Raw genomic sequence first — 27,708 nt, forward strand, 5'->3', positions numbered from 1 at the left:
TCTTGTGGGGGACAGCAAGCACCGAATTCCAAGAATTCCAGGCAGGGCTGCACGACGGAGGAGGATCGTCGACCGATTGCGACCTCCCTGACCACCTGCTAAGGAAAGGCTGCACGGAGGCTAATGCCAGCGGTTTAGTTAGAGAGGCCATCCTTGCCAGACCGGTGTGTTAGCCGCGGTGTCCCATGGGAAATGCTCAAAAGACGATGAAGCGACGCCGTTTCCGCGAGACATGGACGCTACTTTGCTTGAAAAGGGATAACTGCTCGGTGTGCCTTTCCGTCCGTTTCCCTTAGGGGGTTGGTCCAAGGTGCTCGTGCGCTACCTATCGCCGGTGCCACAAGAGACAGGGGAACCATGCTCGAGCCACGGCTTGCCGACCCAGACTCTCGGGTTTTTGACCAGAGAGTCGGGAAACCTGTGGGCTATGCTGGACGCTGGACGCGCGGGATGACGGGAGGAGCGGGAAACGAGGGTCGGCCACGGCCACGGCCACCAGCTCGCTTTGCAGGCGCAGTAGGCCAGCCATCCATTGACTTGACTTGACTGTTCAGCCCTTAGACACTCTCCGTCCGACCCTCTGGGACCGACCTCTGCGTCCCACGTGCGGCATGCTTCCTCTAGAATCCATCCATCCCTCCACTAAGCAAAGCAGAGCTGAGCTGCACTGCTACAGCAGCATTTTCATTTGGATGTAACCGAGCTAAAGGGGGTCGACAGTCGGACCCGAACCGAAAGAGGATATCATCCAGAAGACGCTGACACGCTCGAGGCTGTTCTATTTTGACTAACTACATGTCTTTCTTTGTCCATGAATCCTTTTTCCTTCCCGTGGATGCATCTCAACCGTCATGACGCGTTTAAAATTGCCTTCCCACCAGACCCAAGACACGATCAAACAAGACCGGAGCAAACAAGAAAAAAGGACCGCAAGACGCCCATTGGAAATACTGTACAACATGACAGGTCAGCTCTCGACCCCGCTCACTCTGCGCCCACCATCGCTTCGCTGTCTTGTCCCCAATCTACTGCTACCTATGTGCTGTATGCAGGTCAACTTGAATTTCTTTTCATTTCCTGGTCGGTCCTCTTTCCCCTTTCCTCTGCAGCTTGAACTGTACTGTACCGTACTGCACTGCGTCTTCCTTCCCTGGGGCAAGGCGGAGGGAAAGGGGGGGGTTCATCAAATGGATGAGGCCCCCCAGTTGATAGGTCGGTTTGAGAGTTTGAGACATCTTCATCAGCCGCTCTCATGCATGATAAGCTCGAATAAGCAAGACACGCAAACAGCATGTCGGCGAAGCCCTGAGGCTGGCCAGCAACGGAACGAACCCCTGGAGGCCCAAAATTAAGGTGCTCTAAAGACATGGGTCGTGATCTCATACGACGGCGCGCGTTGGGATGGTTAGAACGTGGCGGCTGCGGCTGGAGTAGAGCACACGCTTTCACGCGCCCGAGCCCCGTCGCGGCCACCAACAGTCGCAGTCGCGTTGGAACTCGAGCCAACACCGCCGAGGCTCAGTTGAACTGGATGCTCAGTCGGTTGGGTTCGACGCGCTCACCAACACGTAAAGACGGGGTTCCTGCTCTTGACAGCCTCGAGGCGCTCCACGATGACCTTGCGTTGGTTGCCCATCTGACCCTCGGCCGCGGCATAGCCGAGGTCGCCCTCCAGGTCGTCAGTATAGGCCTCGTGAATGTCTCCATAGTACTGCTGCGCAATGGCGTTGCTGTTGCGCCGTGCAGCGGTATTGGCGAACGAGTACCTCCGCTGCTGCCGCGACGTCTGCTGACGTGCTGGCTCGTACATATTGAGCGCCCGTACAGGCCCTTGGTAACTGTTTCTAAACCCGCCTGCCTGGACGGTGGGACGCTCATTCAGCTCCCCGCTACGCTGCTGCTGCTGCTGCCCCGCAGGTCCCAGGAAGTTGGAATCGCTCGAAGGAACCTCATCAGGTGATTGGGCTGTCTCGCCTGTTGGAGAAGCAAGCTCGAACCGACCGGGATGAGGCATATCTGCTGGGGCACTGGCGAGTCCGAGGAGATCCTCAATGGGAGGGTTATTGGCTGGAGCCGAGCTCGCGATGTCGGCCTCGTCCATAGACTGGCGGACGTGGGGGTTGCGGCGGACTTCAGACGATGTAGCACGCATTGGGACCGCGACGGGGACGTCAACCAGGTCATCCCAGACGCAGACTCGTGCTCGGCGGGTGAGTTCGAGAGGGCCATGGTCAGGCGTCTTTAGCGTCTCAACGACATTCCACGCCTGACCCTTCATGACGGCGATCTGCTTGGCAAACATGCGCTCCTGGAAGTCAACATCCATCTGGAACACCCTCTTCAGAGCAAGAGTCGTTTGACTCCACCATGTGGTGGATGTGAGCAGAGGTAAAAAGTGATCCCGTGTCTTTTGGGAAAAGGGTCTACCGATGAGGTCGACAGGTAAGAAGAGCCAGCCAAAGGGGAAACTAACATTGAGGGTTAGCATATCTCATGATAACGAGGAATCAGCTTCAGAGTCTGTTCTTACCTTCTCCAAGCATCCGGGTGCTTCCAAGGCCACGAGAGCGAGTTATCGATAGCTCCGATGCTGATGGTGGGCTCATTCCCTGTGTATTGCCGGTTGGAGGCACTCATCGGTTTCTGTGTCTTGTAGGGGTATGATGCTCTCGTGGCACGAGGGGCCTGCTGGGAGAGATCAACAGGACGGGGGCCCTCTTCCTCAACGACTGGCTCCATGTTCAAGTGAATTGGATCTGAGGCTATAGAGGCCTTGCCAGCTTCCCAGTCGACCTTGATCATCCAATTGTCGAGGCCACGATCCGTGTTTCGCATGATGTAGTCGAGGATGACCAATTTTTCGAGCTCCTCGCGTAAGGATTCTTTAAGGTTTTCCGTCCAGATGAAGTTCTCAGGACCTAAGAGATGATTGTCCTGGCCCTGCTCGTCATCACTGGCGTACGCATCATCCGGCGAAGCATTCCCTGAGGGACGACAACTCTCAGTCCACCTCCTCCTCTTCTTGTTTTGTCCATCATTTGTCCGGAACCCTGACCAATACTGATCCGGCCAGGGATGTTCACGCAGGAATACATTTGCGTCCTTGAAGCCCTTGAGGAAGACCTGGAAGCTGCCGGGCTTTGCAGGAAGAGGCCTCTTCTTTCGATTGAACTTTCGTCGGTCCCAGAACGGGTAGTGAAAGGATTTGGAGGATAGCCAAACAACATCGGTATATGGGACGAGATGTGTTCTCAACTGGCAATCGAGGACATAAGCGGCGGCTTCACTGACATATGACAAGTTGGGGATAAGACTGGAGACGAGTCAGCAACGGTTGAAAGGAGGAGGCGAATGATATATACCAGGCTCGTCCAAAACAGCAAGGGAACAGGTTCCGATGAATCCACTTGTTCCATTTGGGGTTTCCTGCCGCGTAGGGCTCCTCATCTTTGGGCTTGAACACGCCTACAATCTTACCGTCTGGGTTCCGCGCGAAGTAACTACCTGAGCTACCCTGTGAGATCATACTCGGGTGAATCTCTTGCCGAATGGCAGTTCGGACGCTCTCGACGATAGTCTCGAATTCGGCCTTTGTCATAAAACCTTCTTGAAACTCGGCCATGCTCTCAGCAGTAACAGGGCGAACGCCTTCTGGAGGCTGGAAGACTGAGTAATGGATCTCAAGACGTTCCTCTTCGCCAGGTTGATTCCTGCCCTTGCGCTTGAAACGGGAGGCGATTTCGTCGGCCCAGCGCTCGAGCCGCGCATTGATAGCCTTGAGGTCGACACCGGAGCTGCTACCGGCACGGTGACGGAACTTGGGCCTTGAGGCTGAGACGAAGGACTTCGGGCTGGCCATGCCAGAGCGATGGCGCGGCTGGTTGACGGGGGCATATCGGGGCGCCGCGGCTGGCTGCAGCGAAGCGTATGATTGGGAGAGAGGATCATCCTCGGAGTCGGAGCTGAGGTCGTCGGCCTGGGCGAGGCGTTCGTAGCCCGTTGTCGCCGGACGGGATCGAGGCATGGCTGCGAAGGTCGCGGGAGCCAACGAGGAGAAGGAGGAGAGGATTCGACGTTGGTTTAGGGGCTTTGCAGGGCCATTCCTTATCGACGGAGGTAGAAACGCGGATTAGATGGCGGCGAGCAAATTCGTTCCGTTGTCCGATGGTGGCAGCGCGCGCTATCGCAGGATGAAAAGGGGCGGATTATTTTGATTCCTGGGACGGGGACGGAAGGATGGAAGAGGGTATGAGCAGGACTACAAGGGGATTTTAAAAAGGAGTAAGCCAAAAAGAGAAGCAGAGAAAGGTAAAGGGTGATAAGATTTAAAGGTGAAGAAGAGGAAGAAGGAAGCAACAGCAGCCAGTAGACGCGTTGTCGCTGTCACCAACCGAAGTGAAGCTCCTGAAATGACGACGGGACAGTGATGGTCTGAGTGTTGGTAGGTTGTTCACCAGTTGCAGGTTTGGGAGCTGGCACATGTTGTCATCCAATGGCGTCCTCCAGGCTCGCGTGGCCACCTCCTTCCTGTTTTCCAGCTTGTGACAGGGACGGAAACGGGAGGAGCAAGGACTCCGGTGGGTACGTACCCCTGAGCCGGAAGCGGAAAAAAACAAACAGTCATGAACGCTGCTTACAGATCGAGGCGAGTGTGTAATTAGGACTTGATCTGTTGGAATTTACGACTTGATAGTGAAATTTAATCTCGTGTGGTTATGCATCGAGAGTCGCTTCATTTACCTATGGTTTTGAGGATCATGCTATCCGCCAAGAAGGCCAAGGCAGACGATAGGAGATCAAGCTGTCTCCATGATGCGCTGTCTATTTTTTTTTTCAAGGTTGAAATGCATTGGTTATCGGCCCCGGAACTCGACACCCCCGAGGACAGGCTGAGACTCGTTTCCGCCGACACGGCGTAACGGCCGATTAGCGATTGGCACACTTTCAAGCCGCCCTGGACTCGCGAAGCAAAAAAAGAAGGATACCTGGCTTCGAGTTTAAATGGGTGCCTGCCTGCTTGGCTCCAAGCCATCATCATGTCTGCCTGCCACCGTGGTATAAGCCATTCTCGTTTCCCATCACAACCTCGATGACAGCTCACGGCTTTCCGGCTTTGTTGTTACTGCTTGGAATAAGCTCGCAGGCGGGCTGCCGCATCTGCCCTATCACAACCAGCAGACTCTATGCTGGGCCAGCGCCAATGGACCGGTCTCGACCCATTGACATCAGCGTGTTTGCTCCTCAAGGCGGCAGAAACCCCCAAGGTTTCCCTCGGGCGAGAAGAGCCACTTTGCTGGAACGGTTTTGGTTTGACTGCTGGAGGAATAAACGCGCTGAAGGATTCCAAGCCGACGCCACCACCTCGAGGCGGCCATGCTGAGACAGCCAACGAGCGATGCATCTCAGGTGCCCTGGGCGCTAAGAGTCCTCTGATCGACGGGTGAGGGTGTGGTGGAGGAATTGAGCCAAGTCACCTTGTGAGCCTCCTCGGCCGAGCTGTTGATGATGACGAGAACCTGCCAAGCCACGGTGACGGATATGGCTACAGAGTGTGAATATGGACTGTTTCTACTATCTCGTCGAGCCTCGAGGCAGTGTTACGTAGACGAAACTGTGCATCCTGCTGATGGGTAGCAATGCACACCAAAACACATGTTTTCTCGTTCCGCACCGTACCGGCAGCAGGCCAGGCTGCCCAGGTACAGAGGGCACCTGAGCACGTTTTGTAGGTTTCCCGACGTTGGCTGATACGTCATGACATGCGTTCGTCATGTTTCGTAAGCACCAGCTGGGAGATGATCGTCCGGTGATTCACCCCCGACGGCATCTGTCTGGGGTAGCACTTGACCAAGTCCTTTGGAGCAAGCTGGCTCTCCTTGAGACGACGCTACTGTACTGTCCTCTCGGGGCGTCCAATCCAAGGTCTACACACGGGCTGACAGGATTCCGTAACTTACTTACAGTGCTGAGTGTGCATGCTCTAGCAGCAACGGCCAGCACGCGGGGAAGAGCTGCCGTCAAGTTGAACTGACGGCTTGCCACATCCCTCCATCCCGTGCAAGACAGATGCTGCTGTCCAACTCCCGATCCGACTAATCAAGACAGAGTTCAGCCCCCGCAGATTTGGGCTGATGCTTGGGGTTGCACATCGCACACGTCGTGGAGCCATCCATCCTTTTCCTTTCTCCCAATCGACAAGTTCTGAAGCATTGCATAGCATTGCATTGCAGTTAATTTGGAACGACTGGGATTGTCGTCAATGGAAGGCTTCCAGGGTCCAGGAGAAGCATCCATGACAAGGCAGGGGGGTAGGAAAGTTAGGCGACCCAGACTCCAAAACATCCATGAGAGACACACAGAGCGAAAGGCAAAAAGACAAAGGGTCCCGAGCCAAGCAACAACCCCATTCCATCATATGACTGACATTTGACGCCCTGAGGATCTTGCTTCTTTTTTCCTTACGCTTCTTCGCTTCCAATTCGCCTGCTGACGGGACGGATGTCAATGCCGTACCGCACCCCCTCCTCCATCCCATCCACATCCCTTGGCCTCCTCTCCATCAATTCGTTCCCCCTTTTGTTTGTTTTACCCTGCAACTATTTATAATGTCGAGGGAGGCCCAACTTTTTTTTTCCTACTCTTGCCATTTTTCACGAGTTGCACAAAAACAAACGTACATGCCGCTGCCACGTCTCCCTGCATCAGACGACTCCATCTCTAGAGGTAGTCTGTTGTTCCTCGAGTGACCCAACAAACAATACAAAGAGACTCCTTATATAATACTCTCCTTGTCTTGTTTATTCCGTCTTGATCATCAATCACTACCTCTCGCTTCCACTCTGTGCCTTTCCCTCTCGCCTTGTCCGTATCTACATCCGCTCCGTATCCTACCTACAACTCGATCATCTTCTACCTCGCCAAGGAGCCAAGGCATAATGTCGGCGAGAGTCGCACCCGGCAGCTCCTCCTTTGCCGAACCACCCACCATTGTCTCTCCCGCTGCCGACCACGATGGCATGCGAGGCCGCAAGAGGGAGCGAAGCATGACCCGCGGCGGCAACGCCCGCTCAATCCGCTGTGCGCCCTCGGATGAGTCGAGTACCCTCCGAGGACGTTCTCGCCGCCGCGCAGTGTCCCCCTCTCTCGGCTACACATCACGGGCCTCATCCCCGAGGAGAGTTCTGTCGCCAACCAGGCGAAGACTTCTCCACGCCAGGCTCCGCCGCGAGCACTGTCCCTCCCGCGTTGCCTCCCCCATCGAGCAGCAGCGTCCCTTCCGGCGGCGACAACGGACACGGAGCCGAAGTCGGGGACCTCGGCTGGAGATGGAGCTCGAGGCGGCGGCCCGACAGGCCGATGTCCTGTCCGGTCTGCGGAACGAGGTCCGAGCCTCTTCTTCTGAGAAGGAAGAGGTCAAGACCGACGAATAAAGGCAACGCTGTGCCTGTCTACCCACCTATCAACCTACCAGTACATTCATCTCCACTCGTTCCAAATGAACGAAGATGGAAACCAGATCGATACCCACATCATATACCTTAATCTTTGATTGTACGATGACTGGATGCCACCTATTATTCTTCTCTGCCTGTTTCTCTCCCCCCTGATCAAAACGCACGGAGAGCTGGATATCTCACGTGGGGAGTTTCCTTTGTTCGGTAAAACGGATGGCATCTTTTTGGGAACCAATGGATAAGAGGGCGCTATGGGCTTTTGCAATTAAAGATTGTATCCTTGGGCAGCACGTTTTTTCTTTTCTTTTCTTTTGTACGATTACGATACGATATTCAAAGCAGCCGAGTTTGACTTGGGTCTAACCAGCAAATTGATAAACAATTGAAACTAACACGACTTGTATTTGTCCGTCAATACCTGTAGTGAAGCCGTTAGCACAAGGTTAACACTGATTGGTCGCTTTTGCTGACAAGGCCGGGGTGCTGAGTCGAGAACTGTCGAACCCGTCAGGCCCGCTATTTCCCGTAGTTGGAGCCTCGCCCATTGGCCATTGACAATTCCATATATTTTTTTTCGCCATGAGAGCGTCCATGGGCTGATAATGATGATCTTGAAGCTAGGCCCTGCTTGAGTTTTTTGCTTCTTCTTTTTGTCTGCGAGTCTTGTCGGTAAAAGGCTCTTAATCAGCCTCCTTTATAACGCTCTGCCGTGTTATCTCGTGCTTAATCAGGCTTCCCCCGCATCCATTTGTTGTGTCTCTCAATCCCTGCACCCCACGAACCGACCTCCCCCTCGCCGAATTTGCTTCTCTCTGCTCTGCTTGCAACTGACCCAAGCATGCTGGCATAAAGCAGACCCCTCTTCGACCCAATGCTTGAACGAACGGCTGCCGGCCTTGAAACGCGCAGCCTCCAGCGCGCCATAAGGCAGTCACACGCGCCCAATCGATCTCGCCAGCTGCGCACCGGCTTCTGGCAGCATGGCGCCTCCGCAATCGAGCTCGCCAGCGCCTTGCCCAGCTCGTCGCGAGCTGTCGATGTCGAGGCCGCGAGTTCAGATCTAGTCTCCCGTCAGCTGCAGCCGACATTGGTTGCTTCGGCCTTTATGCTCGACTTCCTCTATCCGACTTCGACCCTCCCGCTGCTTCGCCAGATATACCCCAAGCTTCCCAGTTCCCAAGCTGGGCAACGGACAGCTGTCGTGACACAGAGACGGCCGTTCTCTTCAGAGCCTTCCCCGCCCTCGGCCGAAGGAGAAGACGCAAGCACACAATCCGCATCGACCGCTGCCAGAAACAATGGGGACAGGTCGGAACTTGAGGAAATCCAGGAGCTTTTGGAGGCGGACGGGCACCGGTATCAGGATGTCTGGGATTTATACTGTGGAATGAACAACGACCAGCGACGCCCTGTCCGGGGGTTGGTAGTCGAATATCTCTCCAAATCTCACGGAGTCGTCGAGACAGGGAGAGCAGCTTCTGTCTTTCGCCAAATACCTTCAGAAGAATGGACCGAGTCACTCCTGACTGCAGGAATCATCTTGTTGCTTCGCGCTGGTGATATGCCGTCGGCTGTGGAGTACTTCAGAAAGGGGCTTCAAGAGACGGGATTCAGCAATGGCCTCGAGTATCTCATTGCAGACGCCATGAGCTCGCAAAAGTGGGCGGAAACCCTGCAAGTCTGGATCACGTACTGCGAGGAACAGCGCAAGAAGTCACCAGAGGCACCACTCAGCACCGAGCGGCTTCAGCAGCTCGAAACTCTTCCCAACCAAGGAGACCTCTACTTTGCTTTCCGTCAGTATCTTGTCACGGAAGAAGGCGCCGAATACTACAAGAAGATCCAGGGCGACGAGGTTTCTAACCTTGCTTTCCGCATCTTTCGGAGACACTTTGCGAGGATGGCGCTGTGGGAGCCCTGCCGTCCAGAGCAAGCTGCCATCATCCTCGAGACCCTAAATGATGCCGATCTATACAACGACTACTTTGTTCGCATGTTTGACCGCTGGTACGAGAAACAAGAGACTCGCACCACCATCCAAAAGCTTCCTGTTCTCTACCAGAAGTTCCGGGAGCTCCCTGGTGCAGTACCCGCCATGCCTGTCTTCCGTGGCATGTTCAAGGTCAACTTTCCCAAGAACACACCCAGACTTGAAGAGCTGCGCCAGGACTGGATGAGAACCAAGGGTGGCCTGAACAAATGGGGCTACGAGAAATTCATGAAGCTGTACGCTTCACAGGGTGACGTTCAAAAGACACGAGACTTATGGAACCAGTACGCTGAAGAGTTCCCCGAAATGCTCAAAACCCCGCGCGGCTTTAGAAGCCCCCTGAATGCTTGTTCCCAAGCTGGGGATGTCCAGGGCGCCTGGGCTGAGCTTGAGAAGATGACGAACGAGTACGGGGTGAGGCCGGATATCGACAGTTGGAACACCATGCTCAAAGCTTACATGCGAGTGAGCGACTACGATGGCGTTATGAAATGCTTCGATGAGATCTCGCAGCACCACCAGCCGGATTCCTTCACCTATGCCCATGTCATGGCAATGAGTGCCAAGAAGGGAGACCTAGACACGACCCTGGAATTCCTCAGCCGGTCTCAGAAGATCGGAATGCCCATCAGCAAGGAGATGGCCCTGGCCCTGGTGGTAGCATATTGCCAAAACAACCTCCTCTCCGAGGCAGAGAGCCTGTGTATCGAGCTGACCGAGCGCAAACTTACCCACTCGGCCATCTGGAACCAGCTCATCAACTTCTACGGTGTCGAGGGCAAGATCGACAAGGTCTACGACCTGCTCCGGTTTATGCGAGAGTTTAACGTGGAATGGGACGACGAGACTTATGGGTTCCTTCTTCAGGCTCTCGTCAAGGTCAACCAGATCCATCCCGCCTACTCGCTCTTGAAGCGGGCCGATGAGGAGCAACTCTTCCTCGTCACGCCAGAGCATTTCGCCATCGTCATGGCGGGAGCCGCGCGCGTTGGCGAGTATGAACTAGTCGAGAAAATCCATGCTCGTCTTCAAAAGTCGGAGATGCCCGTCACCTTTGGCGCTCTCGTTGCGCTCGTCAGCGCGGCTGCCAAGCGGAAGCCTGGAGAACAACGGACTAAAAATCTGGCAAATGAATTTGTCGAACACTTCCGCAAGTCTGTGGAAGCATCCAAGACTGCCGGCCGCCATGCAACTGTTGCCGGTGGCAACGATGATGCGGGCAACATTGCTCGGCTGAGAGAGGAGAGCCAGCATGTTGGAAGAGCTGTTGCGCTTCTTGTGGAGCTCCGTGAACTTGGTTCCGCTGAAGAACTCATGAGCCTGTTTGCCCAAGTGTTCCCAGAGTACCGGAGCCAGGAGCAGTTCCCCCCTACTGTGGTGTCGGCCCTGATGCTTGCGCACTACAGGGAAGAAAAGTATGACGAGGTCCTGGACCTCTGGGACAAGGCCTGGGAGCGCATCCTTGAATCCAGCAAGAAGCCCTCGGGTGAGGGAGTCTTTGCAGGCAGCGAGTATGACCTCGCTCGCATTTTGAATGTCGTCCTGCGGGTGTACAAGGAGAAGGAGGACGCTCAGGGGCTCTCAGATAGCATCGACAAGGTGGTGGGTGCAGGCTTCAAGCTCACAAGGGCCATCTGGGCGTTGGCTATCCGCAACCTGGCCGAGCTGGGCAGATGGGAGCGGGCAATGTACTGGTGTGAGACTATGCTCATGCCAGGCTGGACAGGATGGAACCCGCAGCGATCCAACAAGGAGAAGCGTCACCTCCAGAACACGCGTATCCTCAAGGCGCCCAAGAACGTTGTTTACCGCCTGCAGCAGGATTGGCTTGAGAAACGCAAGATGGCTGCGTGGTCCGAGGACATCTCGCGCCAGGTCTCCAGCGTCGAGGAAAAGTACCCCCGTCTGCATCACGCGTTTACCACCTCTGAGATTGAGAGCATGCCTACCACATATGTGATCAACGGCAAGGAGGTGTCTGCCCGTGACCTCGACAAGGTCCTGCAGAGCATGTCCTACCATGAGCTGATGAAGGTCAAGGAGGCCCTCCTTAAGGAACTAGCCAAGGAGAAGAAGCGGGAGCAGGGCCTCGGCATCAAGCACGACCCCAAGAGCCCCGCGGACCTGCAGGAGTGGAAGAGTATGCTGCACAACAAGGTCCGACGGTACGCAGCCATGTGGGCCAAGCGCCGTAGGGAGCAGGCCATGCAGGAGCTGGGCGCAGATGAAGTGGGTGAGGCCAAGATCGAGGCCAAGGACCTTAAGCCAGAGGCTCCAGACCAGCAGGCCGCCCGCGAGCGGTTCAGCTACTGGAACGACTTCTGGGACCGGTACGATCAGCGCCCTCACGGTGGCATTCGCCGGAAGAAGACCTACTCGAAAAAGAACCACCACGGCGCCAACACGCGCGGAAAGATGGACAGGACCAAGCCTCCTCCCCTTATCCGGGAGATGGTCTAGTAAATATGGGGAGAAGACTAACCAAAGCCTCGAGGAGAGAAAAATGATGCAAGTTGCATCAGTGTACGAAAAGTCAGAGTTATGAAGGCATGATAAGAGGGGGTAAATGGCATGGATAAATGAAAAGAACCTGTATGTAGATATGTATAACTCTCCTGAGCCTTTGTTGTTGTTGATTCGTGTACAATATACTTGTCTATTGAAACATTCACTACCCAAGTACCGAGATCATGGTTGTGAGATATTTCATTGTTGTCAAACTAAACTACCTAACTAACTATGTACCTATCTAAATGACCTGCCTTCCATGGTATCGAGCTACTCCAAACGCCTCGAAAGCAAGCAAATTGATGACCCAATCCCAGTTCCCATTCCATTGTTGGTTCAAATCCAGCCAGAGAAACGCCATCCAAAGGGCAAAAGCCCTGCAGGGTCTATATCCGAGACTCCCAAAATGTAGCAATTAGGGTTCTCTGAGTTGAGAGGAGTGTATGTACAATGCAGCATCTTGCAAGTATTCATAGAATGGATGCCACATATGCGTTGGATTTAGAGTGACGCATCTTCGTCATGGCCAGATGTGTCAGGAAGAGGCGGTGGTTTCATGCCGAGGGAGCGGAGGCGCTGGGATAGCAAGCCCTCAGCACCAGCGCGTGTGCCTGGGCCGTTGTTGAGAGCAAAAGCGTTGCCGCCATAACCTGGCTCGCCCTTGTTCAACTTTTCATAGAGCGTAGGACCCCAAGGCGCCGCGCTTGTCGAGTCTTTGGTCGATGGTCGACTTGCCTGGGAAGAACCAGGAGAGCGTAACCCCATCGTGAGAGCAGCAGTAGTGTTGGTGGCGTCACTCACATCGCTTCCCACGCGGTCGCGTGCAGGGAGACGGAAGGGGATAGGGTCAATTGGTACCGTATTGGTAGCTGCAAAACCTCCAGATGAAGAGCCGGGCCCCTGATACATGCCTTCCATGGCGTCAAATGCCTGAGAGGATGGACCCGGGAAGAAGCTGACGCTGCGTCTGCGCAAAGCCTTGTCAGCAACCAGCATGGCAGCAGGCCCAGACTGGGCCGGCGTCGGTGGATGCATAACTCGGATGGGCTTGTATGGAGTGAAGCGAGGTTCTGGCCAGGTTGTCTCGTTCCTCAGTTTCTCCTTGCCATCAGGGACGCGATTTGCAAAGACAATCCGGATGCTCTTATATAGGTAGTACCGTCCCTTGGCAGGGCAGCAGATGTGCAGATGAGCGAGATATCTCAAAATGGGCCGGTCTGACGAGTCTGCTTCAGACGTGACGGGGACATTCTCGATGATCGGTCCAGCTGAATAGCTGCGTTGCCGCACAAACGTTTTGGTGCCTGGCTCCATGCCTGCCAGATCGTAAGGGATCAGGAAAAGCTTGACAGCCGTCTTGTTCGGGTTCTTGATTATGATTTGGATTTGCCCCTTTTCGGGAATCCTGTAGCTTCCTCCGGGAGGAGCTTTCGGAGACCCAGACCTGCGCTTGGTTCTAGAGTTGCGGCGTGACTCTTGTTCGGCCCCCGGAGTGGCAATGCTGATGTCCATCTCGTCCTCCAAAGGCTTCCTATCAGCATATCGGCTCTGGGCCTTTTTCTTGGCCCGGTGTTCCTCATCCGGGTTGGGAAGCCCATTTTCGAGATCGATTTGACCAACATATGGGCTCGGGCCGTCTTCAGAGCTCGAGCGGCCATGCGAGGTGCTGCCGTAACTGTAGTACACTGCGGGGAACGCAAGACTAACATGTGGTGGGCACTTGAGGCTTGACTTGCATTTTCCTCGGCCCAACACGCCAATTTGAGCAACAAAGTCCAACGGCTTGGAGGGAGTGGTCGACATGCGGCCACGGAGAATGCTCTCTTCATATGAACCGACCATGGACGCATGATGAAGCGGCGAAGAGTCCGCCACAAACGAAGATCGACGTGGCCTGAGAAAAGCAGGCGTTGGTGGCGAAGTGCCGGACTGCATGAAGCTTGGGGTCGAGGTCAATGACCTCCGGGGCTGATGTGCTTGGTACGGGAAAGCCTCCCTTCGGTATGAAGGCACGCGAGGCAGAGAGTATCCCGGAGACGGCGACATGAAGGGGGATGTAGTAGCCGAGTTTGGCATATAACGCCTCGCGCTGTTTCGACCAGAAGAGAAACCGAAGCCGTCCAGCGGCATGGGAATATCTAACTCGTCATAACTGTGCGATTGGACCAGAGGGCTCGTGGGCGGCTTATATACGAAACTTGACGAGAGAGATGACGAGAGAGGCGAGGTGCCAGATTGAAAACTGTCCACGCTCCCAGGAAATGGAACTCCCTTGTCATGCTGAAAGGGCGTGAAATGCCTGGGAGGTGACGTAGCGATCCACGAGGCCTCTGCCGGGGCATCATGACGGTCGATATGGGCTCTGCCGACGGGAGCGGTATGGTCTTTGGTTACTGATTGTTCCTCTGTAAAGTTTCCGCTGTGCAAAGCCGACCTCGGCCGCTCAATGCTGAGGCCATCGCGCAATCTGTTGTCGTCTGATTCGGACTGGCTGTCGGTCTTATCGGGGGTAATTCGAACGGGTGGAAGGAGGGTTGAGGATTCGGTTGGAGTTTGAGGGCGCTTCGTGGGAGATGTGTGGTGCTGGAGGATCGACTCAAGCTGGAGAGCTTTGGTTAGCAGACAGAGCAAGATATAGGGTGATCATGACATACATGTCGGTTTGGGATCCAAGTTGGAGACTGAGCCCTCTTGAGTCTCTCAATCAGAGCAGCTCGATCCGAGATCGCAGCTTCACCATTCTCACTTCTTTTGGGAGTGCCAGGCCGAGGCGGACTGTCGGGAATGGGCCCTTCGCATAGCTCAGTGCGGATGCTCTCCTCTGAAAGACGCCTCAGGTTCTGAGTAGGGACGTCGATTGGAGCGGGCTCGACAGGTTCATGGTGGTCTAAATCAGCCTGAAATATGGGCATGATGGTGGTGTCGAGTGGCTGGAACAGCAACCACGCTGGAGTTGGCAGTATTTCGTCATGAATTACAAGGGCGAGGGAGCTGGGAGGTGGTGGTCAAGGCGACAAGCTTCAATGCAGGGAGGAGAGATCTCGCGACAGGTGACAAAACTGAAGTTTGAGGCTGGATCCGAGGGTGAGGCTGAAGGTGCAAGAGTCTGATAATTAAATGAGTCGAGCGAGGTGGATATCACGTATCATGCCATGTGAGCCTTGTCCTGCGTCGAAGCTGTCAGGGCGCAGCGTGGGTCGAGATTCAGGTTCGGGATGGGGATCTCAAAGATGGGGAATCTGGGATCGTGGGACGTCATCCACCGATGGCCATATGACGACGATGACGATGGAGTGAGTCTATGCGAGTCCCGTCTTCCCCGGGAAGGCGTACGGAGAGAGAAAAGAAGAAGAAGGGATCTTGACGGCGGGGGGAATGAACTGTAAAAAAAAAATAGGTTGTTGGGGTTTGATGTGTAAGTCAGCGACCTGAGGCAAGAGAGGTTGAGCTGGACTGGACTGGGACGGAAAGAAAGAGGCGCCGGCTGCAGGGTCCAGGATAGGCTTGATGGGATGGATGGATGGATGGGACTTGTTATGATACGACACCGATCATCGCGGGAGCCAGCAGCCAGCCAGCAGCCAGCCAGCAGCAGCCCCAGCGCCGATGGCGGTGAAAGCGCGCCCACTGTGAATCATCCCCTAGAGCTAGACCAATACAGAGCCAACGCTAACTGTAGAGCTCCCGGTTTTACTGACACTTCCATCCATGTTAGCACCTAGCTCGGGGTGGAGACGGCAAGACAAAGAGACGGGATCCAGTCGTCCGAGCGAGCCCAGCGTGTTGTCATGTTCCTCCAAGACCGGAATCAGGACAGAAATCACTCTCTTTCCCGAGGCCTTTTTGTCCATTTCTGGCCATCTGGGGCGGGTGATCGTCACTCTTCAAGTACCTATCAAGTAATAGCAGAGTTTGTCAGTCTGCGTGGCTCCTGTTTCTCTGGTGGAGATGAGATGCTCCGACGACGTTTCTGGTTTGGTTTCTGATGAAATCCTGCACGCGGCCGCTTAGAATGGACCTCTCCTGTCCCCTCTGCTGCTCACAAGACACTGAAGAAAAGAGACTTTCCAGGCGGGGGCCGCTAAATTACAGTGCTCACATTCACTCTGGGTCCCTGTTGTTTGAGCTGCCGTCTAGCGCGGCTTGAGCCATGAGTACAGCAAACGTGAATGGAATAATGGGCGCTGATGCATAATTGACGTGTTAGCCGGCTTCATCAGGAATACGACATCTGCCCTTGTGACTCAAACATTCTTTCTCTCTCTCCTGCCCTTGCACTCTCCCCTTTCACAAGGTACAGAGACTAATCCGAGGCTGGGCACAGAAATCACCTTGATGTGTTGGTACCTTGTCGTCCATTCATCCGCAGATTCCCGTCTGCTCTCTCTGTCTGTGTGACCTGGCCATGCATCCATCCCAATCCCGCAACTCTCCTGCAAACCAAACTGCCAGCCAGCTCCTTCAGTTAGCCCACTTCTGAGCGGCAAATAGCCGTCTGCAACCTCCCTCGCCGCCGCACTTGTTCTCGGCCTGGTCCAAAATGCAACAAACACCCTATCCCGATGTTTGCCATGCGTCAGACTGGTTTGCCCTGTGAAAAAAAAAGAATCCGTCATGCATCCCCTTACATGACGAATCGCGGGTCGGGTTACGGAGCACATACGGAGTAGCTCCGTCCGAAACCTCCGAGACCGCCCCATGAGGTACCCGTAGACCCGCCGTCCCGGTCTGCGATGCATGAGCCCCACTTTCTTCACCTTGGTCCACCGAGAAAAACTGTGGGGACAGAATTCTCATCGACGACACTTCTCACAGAGATTCACATCTCATCAGCCTGTCGCCTCGAATCATGGCTGCCAAACGCCAGAACGATGCCGAGCCTGCAGCTCCAGAGGCCAAGAAGCCCAAGCACGGCTTCAGAGTCGGCCCTGAAAATCTTCCCGATGGTCCCTGGCGGCGAAAAGGTTTGTCTCCCTGTTTCAGAATTTTCATCACATGCTCACACTCGGCGCCTACAGTCACCAAGGTCAAGAAGGAATTGATTCACAAAGCCAAGGTCAAGAAGGCCTACGCGAAAATCAAGGCTCGTGAACAGCAGGCTGCTCAGGAATCGGCCAAAAAGCCTGAGCCTCTCCCCATTCAGGCCCCAGCAGAGGATGTCGAGGGGGATGCTGGCAAGCAGCCGGAGGACGATGCCAACGCTGGCGAGGAGAAGAAGTCAGAGGAAGAAGGCGAGCAGATGCACCCTACGCGACATCTCATGCTAGTAGATGAGGCCAAAGCCCAGACCAACGCTATCGGCGAGGAAACAAGTGATGGCAATAGACGACGCACGCGGCGGCCTGGATATTACGACAAGCAACTCCAGAAGGCAGAGGAGCGACGTAAGGAGGCCGAGGAGAGACAGCGGGAATTCCAGCGCAGACGCGAAGAGCGGGAGCAAAAGATTGCCCAGCGGGAGCGGTTCAAGAAGGCCATGGCCAAGACCAGGGATCGCGACGGCAAGAAGAAGCTTGGAAGGGAGAGCAGCATTCTCCTCGACAAAGTCCGGAGGATGGTTGCTGAGAAGTGAAGATGCCAGAAGCTTTCGAGTTGGATCCGGGAATGAGTTGTGGTACTCTTCGTTATTGCAAGTTCTGCATGGCATCACTGATGTGGGCGTTTACAAGGTTAGATAATTTATGCCAATGGCTTAGATAAAAGTTGACTGATACCAATTCTCCGCCTTTGATCTCTTTGCCCCGAGATGTCTAGTTGGACATGTCGCGTGTGATAGTCTTGCATAACCTGATGCTCGGGCTCCTGCTTGTTCAAAGGCTTCATTACCACAATCGCGCCAACCTTGGAAATTCTGATCATGGCTGGTTTGAGATGAGTATCTTCATTGTTTAGAGCGAATTGTATTGGAATTTCGTGCTCGAAGGAGTGACTTCATCCGAAAAAGCTGAGTTGTCATGGACCTCGCGAAGCAGCTCACTCGCCTAAGGACTCTGCATCACTATACTTGAGGCCAGATGCCAACGCGAAGTCCAAAGTAATGGCCTTGGGCCACAACTAGAGTATTGAGGCAAGTTAGGATGAGATTTAACCTTGCTCGCGCTTCACAGCCATCGTATTCCTGCTACCAGGCGCTTCATGCTGTGCCATCATTCTGTGTTACGCACCTTCGATGAAGCAGAGGCCAGCAATTATGTACACGTCATGGCCAACACACATGTTTTGGAGCGATTATCAACTCGAGATGAGGATATAATATGATACGTAACCCCGTATGAAGCGGTCTACCTTATCCTGGACTCTGGTTCGTCAATATCTTGTTGACGTTGGTTGAAGACTTCGTGTCGCCCACTTCGAGTGACACTTTTCTAAACCTGTTTGGGATCGTAGTCTGGAGACAAGAATACTACATGAGCTGAACACTATTCAATCTGAAAGAAGTTGTCTGATGTCACTCGTATGCGCTACAGCGGGAACATTTCGTTGCGCTGTTGAAAATGATATCCCATCATGATGAGTACAAGTGGGCACTCCTCTGCCAGGTTGACAAATTGCGAACCAATGGCAACAATTACAAATATCCGGAGTGGATGGGTTACAGAGATTTTTTGTTAATAATTGTGCTACTGAGGCTCACCGTGTTTGAGGTAGAGGGCGGATGTTGTGAACTCGACCGTCTGTTGGTTCTTACTTGAAGCGCATGCTGCATGAGTAGTTCCAGAGCATCTCACGGGTACCTGTCTCGGAAAGATTGACAGATGCAGTAATGCCCGTCAACGGGTTTATACGGGGGAGCCACCGGAGCCACATGGCGAGCTGTCGGTGGAGGAGATGGGTTTACGAGATACTTAAGAGAGGGAACTATGCATACGGCACGGCAGGTATCGACACATCTGTGCCGCGTGGGAAATGCCCTCGGCAGCAGGAAGGGGAAAATTGGCTGTAATAGGTAGTGAATGACATGGCGAGAGGGATATTATTGATAAAGGATGGGCAACTTGAAACAGGTTGGAGTTGAGTTTCAAGATATGCCTCGTCGGACCTGGAAGTGGTCATGACGATGGTGATCAGACGTCGAATCACATCACATCAAGAGTGACTGTTCTTGTTAAGCAAGATTCACGGCAATCAAAGTCGATCGATGCCAAGAGGATTATCCGACGGGCAAGGCTGAATACCTACAACAGTATCAGTCTCGGGGTACACGTAACTTTGTGTCGTGGTAGCATTACGGGGAAATTGGATTTCCAGGGACGTGGTCGTGACAGGCTCCAGTCAGTGTCAGTTTGGACCCATGCTCTCGAAACCGATCCATGCATGACCTAGCGGCCCTGCGCGAGCCCAGGCCCCGGGCCATACCCCTTTGGGCCATGTCGCTAGGCCCCTTTCTCGCGCCTGCATCGCATGGATGGTCCAGGGTTCGTGGGGACGACGAGAAACGTGGTTTCATGATGCCGACCAGCGCCACTGTCAGGGGATCAATCAGTTAAATCAAGGGGAGGGACGAAAATAGATTCATCGGAATGATAGAGGCGAAGAGAAGAAACGAACGATGAACCTGACATCCTGGGTTGCGGTCAAGGGGTGCAAGAGTCAGTTATGGACTCTTGATTTCAAAGCTGCAAGCCGTCTCTCGTCTTGCCCTATCAACGTTGGCCGTTTTGCGTTTCATCAATGCCTTGGCCAAGAGCAGAAATCACTCTGTCTGAAACAGCCGAGCATGAAATAATTACACGGGCCGGCAGGTATCTCCTTCTCTCACCGTGGTTCATGCTCTACTCTGTCGTCTCTCTCAACACCCGACCTCAGCTTCAACACCTTCTGGTTTCGTGTCAAGCGGCGTGGTCGATGGCAAGACGACAGAGTTCAGCTGACGGCCCCTTGCTGACGGAGAACAGGGTCGGCCGCTCGCAGGATGGTTCTGTGGTATCTGTATTATCAAGCAGGCTCCCGTGAGCACTTATACTCCGCTTGTACAATCAAGGGCGCAAGTGGACGTAGGTTTTCACATCCCGCCACAGCCCCAGCTCAATACAAGGCTTCTTCATTCCTCCGCATACAACCCGTCAATGGATGTCTCGGCAGCCCTCCTCTGGGCTAACCGAGTTCCAGCTCCCGTCCCTTCACACCCTCTCGGGGCACTTCAGGGTCTTGGTTCTGGTCGGTCTGCAATCCATATTGTCCGATATTCCCCATCCTCCAGTCGTCGCCATCGCAATGTCTTGTAGCAGTCGTATGCAGAAACGCCCCTGAGCGGGTCTGTCTCATCGGATCGACAAGCCCAAGGAGCTTGATCCCCATGATGCCCAGGTCGAGCGCCGCCCGCCACAAGCGCGCCTCTTGCTCTGTGACCTTGCCGTGAGCATCCAGAGGCGGTGCGTGTGCCTGCGTGTGTGCGTGTGTGCGTCTGCTTGTGCGCCCCCAGCTGGCTTGGCTGCCCCTTGGACACTGCGCAGAGGCGGCAACGCACTAGGCAAGGCGTCTGCAGGTGGGTTTTTATTTAGCCTCGAGACCGGCTTTGATGACGGCGAGGGGAGGGAGATTGGCTTTAATTATAGCACTCGTCTACTCGGGGACGACTAACCATGGGGCGATCATTTTGCTTCTTCTGACCGAGACCTCACCAGCGTCTGTATAGGGACATGTATGTATTGTCCATCTGGTCGTGAAAAAAGAGTCAATATTTACATACAATACATGCCCTGCAAGCAATCATCACAGCACCCCTTATGCCGATCCCCGGGGCATGCTCCAGCCCACACGCACAAAATCTGATGCCGTGGTACCGCACACTTTCATGGATGGCCAAGGTCGTAACCCTTGGATATGCCCTGACGCAGAACCCTTCCTTGCGAGCTTCTGCTACGTGGATCAACCTCATTCCAATCGACGAGGCTCCCTGCCGTGGAAACCGTGAACCGTAGCATGCACGACAATCTGACAATGTGCCTGGATGGGTTGACAAATACGCAACAGACCCAACAAGTCGGTTTCCACGGCTCCTGGTGCTGCTGGTTCAGCCTCCTCCTCCTCCTGTATACGTATGGATATTGCGCGGCGTGTACATACTACTGAGCTTTACCCCTGGTCTGCCACAGCCCCTGCTCCTCTAGAAGCCCTGGCACGGCGTTTCTATAGGTTGTTGGATGGTATCCGTGCCTCGTCAGACTAGAGGCGGGAGACTGAGGTGATCCATCCATAAGCCCCCCTCCCCAACTTCCTTCTCAACCTGACCCAACCCGGGGCTGGAACGGAGGGCTAGCCGTTTAGCGTGTTGGTCCCCTTGAAAGCTGGAACCCTCCCACTGTGTTCCAGGCTTAGTGGGTGATCCCCTCCCCCTAGACCGCTGGGCGTCCTCACCAAACCCTCCACTAAATCCTCTTCATCCTCCCAGGGCCTCCCCTCCGTGAAGTGGCTTGCTGTTCATCCCATCCCCATTTGGATCCCACGTCTCCATTCCCACCTATCCATTCATTCCTCCCGTCTCGACACCCGCCGTCTTCCTTCGTGAACCAGACACAATCCGGATCGGATCCTCTCTTTTTCTGTGTCTGGCCCTGGGTCCTCTGGGTTCTAGTTCTTCTTCCATCATCCATCGCATCTTCTTTTTGCCATCCATCCACACCCATCAAGAGGTGCCGTCACTGTCAGTCTCGCCCCGTCCCGCATCGACATTGTCAACCGAGCGTCGAGGTTTCATCGCTCAGCGCCTTTCGTCCTCGCCCATCGCTCCCAGGCCTCGCTCGCTTGCATCCGTTTGCCTCCAGCTCTCAGAGCTCAACTCGCAGCTTCAAATCAACTGAGGCCCCTCTTGCCAATCCCATCGTTGGACCACCCTGGCCCTATTCCACGGACCAAGGACCTCCTGGACCCTCGTCCTCATCAAACCCAACCCTCCACACGCCCCCTTGTCTGGTCTGGTCCGCCTTTGCTGGCTTGTCCTGACTTTGGCCGGGCTGTCCTCTGCTGCTTCCTGACCTCAGCTCAGGTCCCTCCTCCAGTTCCAATCAGTCTTTCTTCATAGCAGCCCGAGGCACGACCCTGCGCCGTCGTTGCTTGATCGACTCCAACATCGACCGACTGTCCCGACGACCCTTTCCTCGCGCCGAGTCCTGGCCACCACTCCCCTCTCCGATCGTTGATCCGATCTCTCCGTTCATCCACTCGAACTCGTCCATGACGCCTGCTCTCTAGCCGCGTCGTGTCGCTTGCAACCTTGGGCCGCAGCCTTCACCTTCATGAAAGCCGTCGACGCCGTCAGCACCACGCCTTGCTCGCTCCACTCTCCGCCCCGAGGTCGACTTCCGCTCTTTGGTTGATACAGACCGCCCACCATGGCCGGCATCGTTGAAGATTACCTCGACGGTCCCATGGACAATGATACCGACGATGTATTTCCCTGCAAAGGCTGCGGAGAAGTATGATATTTCTACGACTTTATCCGGTCTACGAGCTGTTACTGATTGGGGCTATTCTAGATCCTCGAGGAAGGCAAAGCGTTTGAATTAGGTATGTGAAAGTTTTCAACATTGACGATACCCCTCGTTATGTCTTCCGCAGCCCGATGCCACCGTAAGAAGGCTCAGAGTGGGAGCTGTCGGTTATCGCCGTCTCATTGCACTATATGCTGACCGTCTTGACAGCTGGCAACCGATGGCACCTGGACTGCTTCCGGTGCAACACCTGTGGTACCCTCCTAGACTCCGATGCGAACCTCCTCCTTCTCGGCGATGGGTCTCTCATCTGCAATAACTGCACATACAGCTGCAGCGCCTGCGGGAACAAGATCGAAGACCTAGCTATCCTTACTGGGGAACAAGCATTTTGCGCAACTTGCTTCCGCTGCCGCAACTGCAAACGCAAGATTGAGAACCTTCGATATGCCCGAACCTCACAAGGCATTTTCTGCATGGGCTGCCATGAGACGTTGATGGCCAGGCGTAGGAAGAAATCAAAGGCGGCCGCCGCTGCAAAAGCAAGAGAAAAAGAGCACTCGCCGATGATCACCGAGAAGTCGTTGCCCGCTCTGCCAGCCAACGCCATCCCCCCTAATGCGTTTTCCAACGACCGTGTCGACCCCGACTCAGACACTGCCACCGAACTATCACCTCGGCCTCGGACAGGCCACGGTCGGAACGAGTCGTCGTCTCGAAGCAGCTCCCGACCAGCCCGCTCTCCGGAGCGCAAGGGCGGTGATGGCTTGAGCCTACCTGCCACCACCTACCGAAACAATCGCAATTCGACCATGATGTCACGGACCGACACTGGTGCAGGTGACCCTGACAGCTTCCTTATTTCAGTAGCCCTCGATCCTAGTCCCCATCCGACTCCGCGGTCGACGTCCGAGAATCTTTCTGATGTGGGCAAGACCAAGGAAAAGGACTATTTCAGTGCGCCCAAGACGGCTACATCTGAGAAGCGAAGTGACTCGCACAACACGACCCCTCACATTGCCTTCCAAGAGAAGGGCCGCCAGCCTTCTTCGTCAGAGTATGAAACCCCTCCCAAGTTGCCAGCCCGGAAGCTCTCCAAGTCTTCGAGAACCGACTCGAGTAGACGCTCGCCGGCAATTGAGGACAGGCCTCAGAAGGCAGCCAGCCGCCGTCCGCCCACCAACGAGGACTTCAAGCTCCAAGAGGCTCCCAAGAGCAAGAAGTTAGTATCAAGGAGCAGCTCACAGTCTTCGAGCGTCCCCGCGGAGACCACTAGCTCTGCCAGGACAAGCAATGGAACGCGGAAGGAGAGCGGCTATGGCGGTGTGGCTCATTCCGAAAGCACGGTTACAACACCCGCCTCGCGGTCATCACAAGAATCGAGACGGCTGGATGAGGATGAGCTTCGTGCTTCGATGGACTCATCATCCAGAACATCTTCTCGACCAGAGAACGCCAAGTCTATTGCACGAAAAGAGGTCCCTGCTACTGGCGCCAGAAACGGTAAGAGACAGTCTGGTCATGGAAACACCGAAGGATTGCTAACAACAGCACCAGTCAACGGAAATACCAGGCAGCCCACTCGGCAAGAAACAGAAGATGCTACGCCCACTCGACAGAACCCCCCTCGAACCTCATCGGTTGAGCAGAAGAAGACGGATACCTACATGCAGCCACGGTCAGCTCCCGCTCCTCCCACTCAAATCCACACCCAGGTGCACCCAGGTGGCAAGGAGGCGGCTGGTACCAAGGACGATGGCACATCCCCCAAGCACTCGCCCAAGCTGCCTAGATGGAGCAGCGGGGGTGACTTTAGTATGGACGAGGACATGGCCCGTATCCTTGGCACTGACGAAGGCTCGACGTCTATCCTTCGTCGTGTGTCCAACGCTGTGAGACATGGCCGCACTAACAGTGTGGAATCACCCATTGGAAACCCTTCAAGGACTGGCCACACACGAAGCATCAGCGAGACGACTCGCGCAACTGGCTCTCCTCGCTGGCCCAGGACACCAGTTGCCGAGGATTACGGTCACGCCCACGAAATTAGCAGCCCAATGTCGCTGGCATCTGGCGACGATCCTGCGTTCCTCAAGCGACAGCTCCGAAATTCGGAGCAGCGAGTAGCAGAGCTCGAGAGGCAGTTCATGACGGAGAAGGACCTCAAGAGCCTCAACAAGAAGCTGGTGGAGAAGCGAAAGACGGTGTCTGTTCTCGATACCCAAACCGAGATTATGATTCGACAGCTGGAGGTCCTGGCCGGATACGTTGAGCGAGCCAAGGAAACCAAGACGCCTGTAGACCCGCGGGATCTCGAGGACTCGGCGATCAAGGAATTTGTGCAGAAGCTTGACAAGGTCAAGATGAGCATGTCTGCGGCGATTGAGCAGCTCCACGAGGAACGAGACCAACTCCTCGAGGAGAAGAACCAGGCGATTGCTGATCGAGACCGTGCTCTCCTCGAGTTTGAGCAGCTGTCGTCCAAGAACGCACAGCTCGCAGACATGAACAACGACTTGACACACCAGATTCAGGAACGTTTCAAGTCGCAGATTGGAGGGGATATCAAGTCCCCTGGCGGCCTCGGAATCTATGGCCCGGGCAAGGGACCTAACAGCTCCTCCCTCAACCTGGATTCCGCCAGCCTGTCAACAGGCGCCACTCTTGTCCCCGCCGACGAGGAGCCCATTGTGGAAGCCGGCCCGACGGTGGTGCAGGTCCGGAAGGGCCAGGCCAAGAAGTTCAACTGGAAGAAGGGATCCAAGGGATTGGCCCAGAACGTGGCCAAGGGCGTTAACAGGGCTGTTGTCGCATTCCAGAACGATCGTGAAAGGATGCAGCACCAGGGCGGTGCTCCTCTGAGTGGAGAGAACATCGGCATGCCCTATAACATGACTGTTGCTCAGGTTGAGGCGCCAGCTGGACCTGTCTCTAACGGTGCGAACGTGCATGGCGGACACGCCGGACACGCGGGCCAGAACAAGCAGCAAGCCGACCGAGACCGACAAGGCTTTGGATTCTTTGGCAAGAAGAACACGCTTCCCAAGTCTGGATCGGCGGGCAACATGAGCAACATAGAGCCAGCTGAGCCACCGACGGTTCTGTTTGGATCTGACCTTGCGGAGCGATCCGACCACGAGCGCCGACAGATTCCCAGCGTAGTGACGAGATGTATTGAAGAGGTGGAACTGAGGGGAATGGATCAGGAGGGTATCTACCGAAAGACTGGTGGCAACTCACAGGTCAACATGATCAAGGATGGATTCAGCAAGGACGAGAACTTCGACATTTCGGATCCTGACCTCGATATCACGGCGGTGACGAGTGTGCTGAAGCAGTATTTCCGGAAGCTTCCCATGCCGCTACTGACCTTTGACATTTATGAGCGTGTTCTTGAGTCGAATGGTGAGTCGCTGGAGGGAGAATTCCGTGTGAATCACGGTTTGCTAACACATGATATAGCGATTGCGGACGAGACGGAGCGATGCGATCACTTGCGTAAGACGTTTGCTTCGATGCCCCAACGGCATCGTGATTGCCTCGAGTTCCTCATGTTCCATCTGGCACGCGTGGCAAAGCGTGAGCCCGAGAACTTGGTAAGTGATGGCCCCTGAATAACGACCATGACCTCGTCCGCTGACATTCCTTGTTCAGATGTCTCCCAAGAACCTGGCTGTCGTGTTTGCGCCAACGATTATGCGCGATACAAGCATTGAGCGTGAGATGACAGACATGCACGCAAAGAACATTGCTATTCAGTTCGTCATCGAGAACAGCCACACTATCTTCGAGGACGCCTAGACACAGGCACCGGCTTTGCTTCTCAAACACGACGCTGTCTCGACAAAAGCAACGCAGTTATCATGAGTGCATTACATTATGACGCCTTTTTACGAGACCTTTGAGTCGTGGATACCTAGGCTACCTTTACAGAGATGCCGCCATCATCATCTTATCACGAAACGATTTCGGCACCTTTGGATTTAAAGCGGCCTCGCTGGTTTGTTTCCATGCGTGCCATGCTGCGCACACCGGGCGTTTTTGTGCTAGGACATTTAATGATATCCAACTCTTTTTTTCTCATTCCGCTTATTTACTCGGTGCTTCACTGGGGTCCCCTGCGATTGCTTTTGCGTCAACGTTGGCGAGTTCGTTCATGCTTCTTCTTTTTTTACCTGGGCAATGAGGACAAAGGGGGGAGTATTGGTTACGAGTGGACGTTGTTGCTGTGGGATTACTTTACTTTGCACTACTATGATAGGATCTTGGTCTTTTTGTTGTTTCTATTGATTGATGGAAATGAATGTATGGGTGGCATGCATCAATCATTCTTGACGTACTGGGCTGTTTGCTTGCTTGCGTGCTTGGAATGGAATGGAATTCTCACGGTGGCCTCAGTTTCACTTTACTTCACTTCACCTCACATTGCTAGGTTTGCTTTGCTGGGTTGGCTCATGTGTCGTTGCTCTACTTGACTTTGTTTCAAGAGTGTTGCCGTCCCTGCTTGGCCAGTTATGCCATGTTTTTTTTTTTTTTTTTTTTTTTTTTTGGTCAGGCAGGAAAAGTACCACTACCCCCCACCCTTTTCAGACATGATGTCTTGTTGACTGTTGATATTTGGCGGTTGATCATCTTCTGTTGAACCCCCATCATGGAGGGTTTTTGAATATTTTATTCCCCCATACTCTCTACTCCCCTCCCCCTTTCCACCTTGTTTCTCATTGAATGTCCATCACTGGAACTGAAGGACTTGTCGGATATGTATGTATTGGTTGTGATGAAGTCGGCCCCCTTGTATATGGGGGTCAGAGAAAGAAAAGTATGATGTATGGCTCGTCAAAGAGACCAGATTGCGATGTAGCTACAGACACAAACCCAGATGGCAAACTCTTTTCATGACGGAGAGATGTGTGTATCTTGTACAAGGAGTAAATGACGAGAAAGACGCTTGCTCCATGACAATAGCTATGAATGATAACCAGAACGTGCATGCTATGCCAGACTCTTTTGATTTCCAAATTGATCAGGTATATAATTACAAAAGCTAAGTGTATAATTACAAGCAACGCAAAAAAGTGTTCACAAAAAAGGGGGCAACTATTCAATAGCAGCAGCAACAACAAACGTGTGAGAAACATAGAATCAAAAAACCACGTCTTGTAAAGCCCACGGAGTGTGTGACCAAAGAAGAACCATCAACGGCAACATGTCCTTGTAGGTCCCGTGTCATGATCCTCTCGTGGCGTCAAGGAAACTCCATAACCAAAACTTCACGCCCTTGATGTTTGTTTCCGTCCTTTACCAAAACTCCGGCATCCAGCGCCAA

General features: G+C 54.2%; 6 protein-coding genes across 6 annotated transcripts; 4 read left to right on the forward strand and 2 right to left on the reverse strand.

Annotated features, from left to right (window-relative positions):
* Positions 1–1,558: 1,558 nt before the first annotated feature.
* On the reverse strand, positions 1,559–4,024 carry NCS54_00242400 (Phosphatidylinositol 4-kinase; the record flags this gene model as incomplete). The annotated part of the gene is made up of 3 exons (XM_053148022.1): positions 1,559–2,468; positions 2,531–3,313; positions 3,363–4,024. The coding sequence occupies 3 exons, from the start codon at positions 4,022–4,024 to the stop codon at positions 1,559–1,561; spliced, it is 2,355 nt and encodes a 784-aa protein (XP_053003997.1).
* A 2,911-nt stretch (positions 4,025–6,935) lies between these two features.
* Positions 6,936–7,430, forward strand: NCS54_00242500 (Hypothetical protein; the record flags this gene model as incomplete). Its single annotated transcript, XM_053148023.1, has 1 exon — positions 6,936–7,430. One exon carries the CDS (start codon positions 6,936–6,938, stop codon positions 7,428–7,430), a length of 495 nt encoding a protein of 164 aa, XP_053003998.1.
* An 895-nt stretch (positions 7,431–8,325) lies between these two features.
* On the forward strand, positions 8,326–11,904 carry NCS54_00242600 (Hypothetical protein; the record flags this gene model as incomplete). The annotated part of the gene is made up of 1 exon (XM_053148024.1): positions 8,326–11,904. The coding sequence occupies one exon, from the start codon at positions 8,326–8,328 to the stop codon at positions 11,902–11,904; it is 3,579 nt and encodes a 1,192-aa protein (XP_053003999.1).
* A 549-nt stretch (positions 11,905–12,453) lies between these two features.
* Positions 12,454–14,864, reverse strand: NCS54_00242700 (Hypothetical protein; the record flags this gene model as incomplete). The annotated part of the gene is made up of 2 exons (XM_053148025.1): positions 12,454–14,553; positions 14,607–14,864. The coding sequence occupies 2 exons, from the start codon at positions 14,862–14,864 to the stop codon at positions 12,454–12,456; spliced, it is 2,358 nt and encodes a 785-aa protein (XP_053004000.1).
* Positions 14,865–16,768: 1,904 nt separating this feature from the next.
* Positions 16,769–17,524, forward strand: NCS54_00242800 (Hypothetical protein; the record flags this gene model as incomplete). Its single annotated transcript, XM_053148026.1, has 2 exons — positions 16,769–16,916; positions 16,971–17,524. The coding sequence occupies exons 1-2, from the start codon at positions 16,802–16,804 to the stop codon at positions 17,522–17,524; spliced, it is 669 nt and encodes a 222-aa protein (XP_053004001.1). The 5' UTR covers positions 16,769–16,801.
* A 4,759-nt stretch (positions 17,525–22,283) lies between these two features.
* NCS54_00242900 (Hypothetical protein) lies at positions 22,284–26,183 on the forward strand (the record flags this gene model as incomplete). Its single annotated transcript, XM_053148027.1, has 6 exons — positions 22,284–22,367; positions 22,428–22,458; positions 22,593–23,885; positions 23,940–25,787; positions 25,845–25,978; positions 26,037–26,183. The coding sequence occupies 6 exons, from the start codon at positions 22,284–22,286 to the stop codon at positions 26,181–26,183; spliced, it is 3,537 nt and encodes a 1,178-aa protein (XP_053004002.1).
* Between the last annotated feature and the right edge of the window lie 1,525 nt (positions 26,184–27,708).

Source organism: Fusarium falciforme, chromosome 2, assembly GCF_026873545.1.
Source record: "Fusarium falciforme chromosome 2, complete sequence".
Classification (NCBI taxonomy): Eukaryota; Fungi; Ascomycota; class Sordariomycetes; order Hypocreales; family Nectriaceae; genus Fusarium; species Fusarium falciforme.